This window comes from Talpa occidentalis, unplaced genomic scaffold (assembly GCF_014898055.3).
Source record: "Talpa occidentalis isolate TD23 unplaced genomic scaffold, MPIMG_talOcc4v2.1 talOcc4.16, whole genome shotgun sequence".
Taxonomy (NCBI): domain Eukaryota; kingdom Metazoa; phylum Chordata; class Mammalia; order Eulipotyphla; family Talpidae; genus Talpa; species Talpa occidentalis.
The window spans coordinates 61819823-61830062 of record NW_023601653.1 but is presented as its reverse complement, the minus strand read 5'-3'; the positions used below and the strand labels follow the sequence as shown (position 1 = coordinate 61830062).

The 10240-nt window shown below is 43.5% G+C and overlaps 1 protein-coding gene across 1 annotated transcript; it reads left to right on the top strand.

The window, feature by feature from the left end:
• Positions 1-3625: 3625 nt before the first annotated feature.
• APOLD1 (apolipoprotein L domain containing 1) lies at positions 3626-8498 on the top strand. The gene has a single exon (XM_054696436.1). The coding sequence runs from the start codon at positions 4960-4962 to the stop codon at positions 5698-5700; it is 741 nt and encodes a 246-aa protein (XP_054552411.1). The 5' UTR covers positions 3626-4959; the 3' UTR covers positions 5701-8498.
• The last annotated feature ends 1742 nt before the right edge of the window (positions 8499-10240 follow it).

Here is a 10240-nt window from a genome sequence, read left to right as displayed (position 1 = left end):
TTAGCTTTTTATGCTCAGAATCTAGCATGGTGTCTGGCATGCAATGCACATTTGTGAAGCAGAAATAAACCAAACAAATGACCATTAACATGAGAAAACTTTGAATTTTGTAAAGCCTGAGACTAAAATTCTTACAAAGCTAATGGCATTATAACTTGGTTCTTGGATAGCGACATAGCCACACTTAACAAAAACTCTGAAAATGTTCATTCTCCTTCCCTTGGTATTTTTCCATTTGTGCAAATTCCCCAACGGAAAAAATCCAAAGGGGGGAGGGAATAAATACAGATGTTCCCAGCAACTCCAATTATGATAGTGAAAAAAACTGGAAGTAATCCAAGTATCTAATAGGGAAATAGCTAAGCAAACAATGGGATTATTACATAGCTATTAAAAATGACAGAGGTGAGGACTATGTCAACATAGAGAAGTGTGTATCTGCAGGAACGTTAAGTGGAAAAAAGAACACAGCCAGTGTTTAAACACTAGTGGTTAAGGATGTGTGTGCACATTAACGAAGATTAGAGGCCATTTGGAGAAATGAACATAGCTGCGGTTCAGTGTTCATTGTTCAGTGTTCCCTGTGTGGATTCATGAATCTATGACAATAGTAGGTGCAATGTCACACAACATAGCTATCCTGCAAGTCCTCTACAGAGTGTCTACATTACTTACCAGTTTGTTTAATCCAAGAGATCATTCAATGCCAAATTCTTATAAAGTTATGATGAAAATTACTTCAAGACAGTAATTACGTTACTTCAAGACAGTAAAATATTTTTCTTCATTTACTTCAATAAGCAGTGATCAGCGCTTAATTTTATGGTAGGTCATGTTCTTGATCATGAAATTTAAAATCCTCAGGTGGATATGTGGTATTAGTTTGACTTTTATTTACTTGGGTAACTACATATGAGGACCTATTATTATAAAGGGAAATCTGAAAAACCTTTGGCCTAAAACTCACATGCATTTGTCTCAATTTTATACTTCTGATGTTGTCTCCAAAAGAGGTTTATGTGGAGTCACTGAGATATATTGATAAGGATGGAAAGGAAGTCATCATCATATGACCCTGAACTTGTGTCACATCCTCCCTGCAGTGCACTATGAATTAATAGTATTGCATCCTGGGATTGGTTTATTTTGGGAATAGCAAAATATTGACTTGGCAAGATTTAGTACATTGCAAATAAAAGATTTTAAAAAACATTTTGTTCTAGAATTTATTCATTATTTTATTCACTTGGACCCTAAAAATTGGAGGTGGCCAGGTTTTTCCAGATCTCTGGGAAGCTCTGATTGTAAGTACCAATTTATGTTGAGAATGTGATTATTTTAATTTGGGCCCAAAAACTAGTATGTGGTTAATAATATAACTATATAAACATTTAATGAACAACTGTCTACTAGCCCTACTATTTCCATTGCCATGTAACCAGAGTCAGAAGCAGTTTCTACAGCTTACACCCCTGACCTGCAAACCCTACTCTTAAACGCCTGACTTGGGCTCTGGATTCCTATGCCATAAAAACTCTTCCTCTCCCCTTTTTCTGCATTAGATTTCCCTTTAGCTCCAGGACTCATAATTCAAGTCAGTACTATTAATGTATAGTTTAATGTAGTCTCTGTGGTGATATAAGTGCCCAAAAAGCTATTTATTTTTTTTTTTTAAAGATTTATTTATTCATATAAACACTGGGTACAGTCAGAAGGGCGGGAGGGTGAGAGAATTCACCAGAGCCAGAGCGGGGAGCAGAGCAGGCAGAAGGACCGAAGTACACTGCTGAGGGGAGCAGTGGGCGGCAGGAGAGGTCTGCGCGCCATGCGGGACCCTCCTCCGGTGGCCGGGGAGCAGCCGGGGATTGAACCGGCACCGCGGAGGCTGCAGGCAGCTTGGCAACCCAGCGCTCAACCGCTGCGCCACCGGGGAGGCCCCCAAAAAGCTATTTAGAAAAAAAATTTGAGAATGCAGTCTACAGATTTTTTTGGGGGTGGGGGTGGGGGAGGAACTGCCCCAAATAAAACTTTTGATCAAAATACCTTCAATTATTTCTCAAATTTCTTGTGCTTAAACATATGAACAAAAAACAATGCTAAGTATTATGTTCAAGTGGCTGTTCTTGTAAATAGTTAGAAGGATTAGTCTGGCCATTCTCCTATCCCTTCTCTTTCTTTGTCCTGCTTCTGTGCTGTGACTACTGATCATTATCTGAAGATGATGATTCTCCCAACATTCAGCAAAATCCCTCATTCATGCAAAACCCCAAATCCACAAGATTATGTCCAGCTTAGTTGGAGGAACAAATGGGAACTGAAGAATCAGGGTACAGTTTCTCCTGACCAGTCCCACACCCCAGTTCCACCAGCTTCCATCCCATTTGGAGTGACTGAGTTGTCTATGAGGCAGAGGGAGTTATTTTCCCACTTACCTCAAAAGTGCAGGTAGATACTGAAGGCATGTTACCTAACATTGTATTTCTCCTTTGAGAAGCGGTCACCAGAACGTTTGGTCATGGACCCAAACTCGGAAAAATCTAGTTTAAAAGATTGTGGTTAGGAGCAAATGCAAAGCCATTTGTTGCATGGATAAATACAATGTATAGTTACAAGGGTGAGGAATTTCAGAATTATATGACTGTTAAGATGAACCAGATTATTCAGACAATAACCATCTAAGTAAAAAACCAATTTGGTTTTCCTTATTTGAGGGTGTTATAAGAAGGATGTATATGGGGGTCCTGTGGTAGAGGCTCCCAGGCTGAGCTCCAGCAACCTACCTACCTGATGGCCCAGAAAGCACCCCCAGCTGCTGCACACTTTCGTCCCTCCTGAATTATCCAGGTAATTGCCTCCCAGTTCTTGCCTCACTGACCGCAGGCGAGAATCTATTCATTCAGCCATTGCGTGGGCTGCATAACTACTTCAAATGAAAACCCGGGAAGCCAAATTCCCACTGCAGTTGAACGTGTATAATTAGCTTCTTGTGCATCCTGACCCCTGATGTTTCTGACGCATTTGGCCTGCAGTATGACCTTTCTAAGACCTCCAATATCTCCTCCACAGCTGGAGATGCCCCAAACTGCACGCAGCACTTCCTGTGGGTGTGGCCTTGTGGGCCTCATGCTGTGTTAAAGCAAAGGATCCGCATTTCAACCTCTCACAGGTTCACAGCGCTTTTCAAAGGACTGGAGTGGCCCATGAGCAGCTGTCTCAGACATAAGTGGACCCCTCCCTCCCTTTTCTTTTTGAAAAATGACTTATGATGGAGGCCTTTCCAGAAACGCTATAATTGGTCAGCTTGGGGTGCGTTTGATGTCTTCCCAGATAACATCACCAGCTATTCTCCGGAGAGGAAAGGCAGGGTTTGCCCCCTGGGAGAGTGACAACACCCGTTTCAAGTTGGGGTAGAGCCTGTGGTTCTTTTCCTGTGTGTGGGGAAAAGCGAACACACAGTGTTCATTTCCTAAATACGGGATGTGCGGGTGGCTGGCAGGCCATTTTCCACCATGTCACATCCTTCCGGAGAAAGGCAGCAGGGGCTAGGACGGGAAATGTCCAATTCGCAGAATGAGACAAGGTTTTCCCAGGCTAGTCATTGGTTCTCTGGAACTATAAAGTGTGCTCATCCAGAAACAGATTTTTCTTTCCTGGAGATAGCCAGAAGTGAATGGTAAGTGGGGAGCCCAGGGGTATGCTATATGCAAAGTAGCCGTTGAAGTTGTAATATGGGATTTTATCTTTGGCCAGTTATATATTTGGAGTGACTTTTTCTTATTCTGCTAAGGGGTGTCTCTACCTGGACATTTATCACTGGTAAACTGGATTTTGCAAGTCAAACTAAGACTTAGGAGTCAGAAGGCCAAAATTCTAATGCTGGGTTCTGTGAAGAATCAGTAGCCTCTAGAACTTGTCTTTGTTTGCATTGTCTCATCTTCCAAATGAGAATAATGTTTTCTTGTCCTGACAGCTCAGGTACTGAAATGCTCTGTTTCTATGCTTTATTTGCCACTTTAAAGAAGTTCCTAATAGCAAGGCCTACAGTGGATCTGAAGGTAGAGATTGCTGGCATCCTGGAAGGCTGTGTTTTGCCCCCATTCACTCTTTGTTAGTCGTCTTTATTGGTTTCAATTCAACTTGGTCCAAGGAAGCCCATAGTGAGTTGTTAAACAAAAAATTTGGCTACTTAATTTTAGTCAATCATTACTCTTTTTTTAAAAGGAAAATTTTCTAATAAAGAGACATAGTAGTGTTGGTCTAATGTAATTTTATTTTGTGATTTAGTTTAATCAAGCACCCATCAAAGAGTGAAATTTCTGAAGATCTGATGAACTCTAATTAGAAAAAAAATGCACAAACCACAACTTAGGTTTGATTTAACTAAGATAACAGCCTGGAAAAATAACAAACAGAAAAGTTGCTTCAGGCAGCATCTAACCTAGAAAGGTTGCTTTTTTGCATTGGACACATAATACGATTTACAAGTTGTGGTGACTGTCATTTTTACTTATCAGGAAAAGAGAAAAAAAAAACTGCATTGCAAAACTCTTAGGATCCCAGTCTCCATGTAACGAAAGGCTTTGTACAGTGGTACACCTCTGGGATAAGTGTTATCTTTCAAACAGCAAAGGCTTCCTTAGTGCCGGGAGCCTTCCTCCTGAGTCGACACCTTATTTAACAGGTAGTTAAAAAAGTCCATCCTTAGCGTCCTGGGGAGAGAAGCAGAAGATGGAATCATTCCTATTTGCACAGGCGAATGGAAGGTTCTGAGGATTTGTGTGACTTGTCCCAGATGACAGGACTTGACACATGACCCCCTGAAAAGTGACCCCATCCCCTGGCATAAGGGCGGACAGACTTAACGTTGGACAACTCCCAGCTTGCTTCTGGGGACCGCGACCGGGAGCAGCCTGAGGGCGGGAGACTCGGGGCTAACTGCATGTCTGTGTCCCGCAGGGCATGGAGCGGCCGGCGGCCCGGGAGCTTCAGGGCACCGACGCACTGCGGCGCTTCCAGGGGCTGCTGCTGGACCGCCGGGGCCAGCTGCACCGCCAGCTACTGCGCTTGCGCGAGGTGGCCCGGCGCCTGGAGCGACTGCGCAGGCGCTCTCTGGCGGCCAACGTGGCTGGCAGCTCGCTGAGCGCTGCGGGCGCGGTCGCCGCCATCGTGGGGCTCTCGCTGAGCCCGGTTACCCTGGGGGCCTCTCTGTTGGCGTCGGCCGTGGGGCTGGGGGTGGCCACGGCTGGAGGGGCCGTCACCATTACGTCCGACCTGTCCCTGATCTTCTGCAACTCCCGGGAGCTGCGGCGGGTGCAGGAGATCGCGGCCACCTGTCAGGACCAGATGCGGGAGATCCTGAGCTGCCTGGAGTTCTTCTGCCGCTGCCAGGGCCGCGGGGACCGCCAGCTGCTGCAGTGCGGGAGGAACGCCTCCATGGCCCTGTACAACTCCGTCTACTTCATCATCTTCTTCGGCTCACGTGGCTTCCTCATCCCCAGGCGGGCCGAGGGGGCCACCAGGGTTAGCCAGGCCGTCCTGAAGGCCAAGATCCAGAAACTGGCAGAGAGCCTGGAGTCCAGCACTGGGGCTCTGGACGAACTCAGTGAGCAGCTGGAGTCCAGAGTCCAGCTCTGCACGAAGGCCAGCAGTGGCCACGACCTCAAGATCTCGGCTGACCAGGCCTCAGGGCTGTTTTTCTGAGAACATCCTTTCCCTCAATGACCGAGGCCAGAAACGGTCCCTGTGGGATGCTCCAAATTGGTAGCTCCCTCGGGAACACACTCAGTTGGGTTAAAGCTGCATGCAAAGGATGAAAAAACTGAGCTTGAAGTAAGGGTGTGTGTGTCTCTGCAATGCCCTTCTTTCCCATCACTGTGATAACCTGCCTGGGCTTGACTGCTAGTGACTTTTTATTGCTATTCCTAATAGGAGAGGTGACTTGAAAACTACTTTTTCTTTGTCAAAAACCGTTCAGTCTTCATGCAGCTAGACACACCTGTCTTAAAGTTGTGGCAGGGTCCCTGGCCTTGCAGGGTTATGTGAGCTGCGGCTGGAGACTGTGTGCTACAGACACTATTAGGCTTTGAGTTTCTCAGAATGTCTGTAAGAGGAGCTTTAAAACCTCTCCAAGAAAAAACAAAACACCTCTTTCCAGTGTAGCTTGAGTATAATGAAGCCAGAATCCAGAGCAAATCAGATACCCTCTGAACTGTGTAGGAGGGTTTAGGACCCAAGAGAGGCCCTACCTCTACCCTACCTGCTCAGCTTGCCCTCTCAAGCTTCCAACCAGGGGGTGGAGGGACCTTCCCTGGTGGTTTCCTATCCAGATCTCCAGATGTTTTGAGAGAGGAACCCAATTAAATGGCCATCTGCATTCTGCCTGCCCTTTACAGCAAGCAGCGGAGGCCAGGAAGATGAAGTGACCCACAACTTCATCATTAACATCATAGCTAGAGAAGAGAACATTAGCTTTTGGATTAGACAGCCCAGGGTTTATTAAAAGGTCTGTTACTACTGTGTGACCTTGATCATTCAATCTGGCTTCCTGGTCTGTAAAACAAATCCTAAAACCTCACAAAGCTGCCTGGCTCTCCAAGCATGGCCCCTGGACTGGCAAAGTTAACATCACCTGGAAACTTGTTAACTAGGCAGGATTTTAGACTCCACCCCCTACTTCTGGAGTCAGAAACTCTGCAGGGGCCCAGCAATTTGTGTTTAAACAAGCCCTCTGGGTGATTCTCATGCTCTCTAAGCTTTGAAAAACTCTGCAACAGATGCTAGTTTCTGATCCTCACAGTGAGCTTTCAGTGTCTTATGGCCTCTCTAGGGACTTCAGAGGTCAAGAACAGACTGTCCCAGAAGTGAAAGTATGTGTGTTTGTGCTGGTCAGTGGATCCTGGGGACAGTCTCCCACCATGTGAACTAAGGGATGTACCCTACTAAGACCTTTAGAGGGCAGTGTAGCCCACTCATTGTGGAAACTGGTACAGAAAGGAATGTGAACCTACCCGATATTGACCTCTATTACCTTCTCTGAAAACTGCCAGACCACATAGTATTATTATTATTTTTAATTTATTTTTTAAAGTTTATTATTTAATTACTGTTTAATGTTTGCATTTAATTTTATTTAATCACATTTAGGAAATAATGAGAATAGTGAGTTTCTGAATAGGAGACTGAGCCTCTTAAAGAGATGAAGTTGAGTCTGCTTTTCTAAGGTGGGACAGGCACAGGAAACAGTGTTGCTTCCCTGCATTAGGTCTCTCCTTCAGAGGGGAGTGTTTTTTCCTCCAGCGTTTTAAATGATCTTTTAAGTAAGTGTGAGAAGTTCTGAATAGAGAGAGATGAGGATATGAATTTAAGCATATAAATAAGTGGAGGCTTGACGTAGGTGATATAAATGATGCAGTCACTTATATCCTGAAGGTACTGTACCAAGAGACAACACTTGACCTGAAAAGAGAAATTATTTAGTGTAGGGAGAACAAAACGCTATCAGAGTTGGGTGAAGTAAGCCGGATGTCCTATGAAGTTATGTCTTATAGGTGATGGACAAAATAGCTTGTTGGATAGACCATATTTTCACTTTGGGAGCTGTATGGAATCTGTAAGCTGTCTCTAAGGAAATACTTAGAATTTCTTCAATTTCCATTCCTAAAACTGTAATATTGAGAAACACATTGAGATATCTTTGGGATTTTATTGACAATACTTTAAATGTACCAGCCTTTCCCCAGGATTCCCAGTAATGGCGTTGTGTTTGAGGAAATAGAATTTCAGTGCAGGGATCAGGGATGGCTGTTTCTGTATTTTTATTTTTCTATAAATTGCAATCAGTTTTCATCTGGATTTATTTTGAAGTTGACATTAGCTTCTTTTTAAACTAGTGTCATTTCCTAGACTACCTGCATAGGTGTGAGATCACCAGAATGTACTTCACATTGTCATTTGTGTTATGTCACCAAGGTACAGTTTCCTAATTCCACCTTTAATTAATGCTTAGGTTTTAATTATATTCTTCCAATGCCTTTCAGTGTTCCCTAGAAGTAATCTGGGCACTTCTGGAAGAGGGAGCAGCAGCAATAGCAAGCTTTTCCTATCATGAGGATATTTTTAATATATCAAAGTTCTAAACTCAGAAGTTATAATTTCTGTGACCCACAGTGCATCTAAGGAAGAGTGTTTACTTTGGAATTTGTTGATAATGAACAGTTATCTATGCTCTTATGTGTTTGTTACAAAGATCGGTGCCTGTACCAGGATTTAGTCAAGTTCATTTAAATGGATCCTAGAGGCAAATATTATTTATTTCTTTTGTGGGAATGTGAACAAGGCTTTTCCTGAAGGCCTTCATTCTATATACAAACAGATTGAAATGGTATGTTGTAAAAGGAAGAAGGGAGAGGGGGTATTTAGATTACATGTGTGCTTCAGAAAAATGTCCAAGTTTGAAAAATAAATATGTTTATGCTAAAAGTTTAAGTGCTTCTGTTAGTTTCTTGGATTTACAGTCATTTGGATTGTTTTCTTTCACAATAAAGGAGATTCATTTGGATTCAATAAAACTACATGCTGCTCTACTTAAAAAAGAATCCTTAGCAAACAATCTTACCCTTTTTGCTTTGATGCATTTGCCCCCAGGCACCTGCCACTTTCAATGTGGGAAATGTCAAAGTAAAAGTATTAACTGGGAGAAAAAAAGAGAGAAGAGCAATGTAGAAGCCACTCTACATCAGCCATGTCAAGCCATCAGTCAGCTTGATGTAGTTCTCACTCAACACCTTGGTGTGGAAAGAAACATGAGCTAAAGACATATGCAAAGACAAATGGAGACACAGTTAAGAGCAGCAGTTTCTGAGTTGCGCATTTTCTCCCCACTATAGCAAAATTTGTCCTTTTCCTTTAGTGAAATGAATTGCCCATACCTCACATTTTTTTAATCTTCTGTAACATATTGGCCCAATCTCATGTTTATCCATGTGTGAAATAGTCCCTTTGAAAAGGGGCAGGTGTTTGGACATTTTCACTTAGAATATTCCACATGAAACATTAGAAATTCACTTTCAAAAAAGTAGTCAACTCTTTTCAGGAATTCCCTCGTTCTCTAGAAATCAGACTTCCAGCAGTTTCGAAATCTTTGACCATCATTACTACCTAGGAATTAATTGAAAGGAGACCTAGCATCAACCAAATTAGCCTTCATAAAACGTAAATTCTAGACAAAAGCCAAAAAAGAGTGAGGGACAGCATTTTTACAAGGAAGGCAAAACATTCCCAGAAATCTGGAGACTTTATCTGACAAGTCATGGGTCTTGACTATGCAAGACAGCCTGAGAAATGTAGTATTTTGAGCTAAGAGTTTGTTCTCAATAGATGTAGGATTTTGTTTGTAAGGCAGGAAAGAACTACTGCGCTGGAGGTGTTCTCACTATCTAAGTGCCAGCCTCTAAGTATCCACCTCAGAAACCTTCCTGGGTCCGAACGTTGCACTGTTAATGACTGTGTAACCGAAAAGTGGTTGTGTTGGCAGGACCCAGCCTGTTTGCAAAGGCCAGCCACAAGCTGGGGTCCTATCTTTGCCCCTGCATATGATATTCCTGTCCTAACAAGTATTCTTTTCATTAATTGTAGTAATTGAGTTGACAGGGGGGTGGGATTTTTTTTTTTTTAAAGATTCATAAATACAAGAACCCGGATACAGGCCAGAGGTGCGGGAGGGTGAGAGGATTCACCAAAGGCAGACTGGGGAGCAGAACAGGCAGACTGATTGAAATACATTGCTGAGGGGAGCAGCAGGTGAGACAGGAGAGGTCTGCCGTGCCATGTGAGTACTCCCAGGGTGGGCGGAATCTAACCCGTGTTGCAGAGGCTGCGGACAGCTTCACAGCGCTGTGCTCAACCGCCTGCACCATCAGGGGAGGCCCAGGAGGTTGGGATGTTACTTTTTCTATTTTGTTCCTGGTAAACTCCTAGGAGAAAAAGTAAATCCTGCCTTACTCTGGAGTAGAACAAAGAGTGACTCCCCAAATCTGGAATCCCTTATCAACCAGTACATTGTTAAGAGAGGAGAAATAGTGCAGATATTATCCTTCATGGGTCCAGGAATGGGCACTGGGGCCCTCAGCATCTCTGTGCCTACTTGGCACTAGCACGAGGTTGTGAAAAGAAGGCCATCTAATGCCCAAGCAGGTAAAGCTTGTTTATATTGAGCTGGTCTGCAGATAACAATGTTAAGTCT

Coding starts and splice junctions, on each gene's coding strand:
- APOLD1 (XM_054696436.1), top strand. CDS start 4,960: ATGGAGCGGCCGGCGGCCCGGGAGCTTCAGGGCACCGACGCACTGCGG.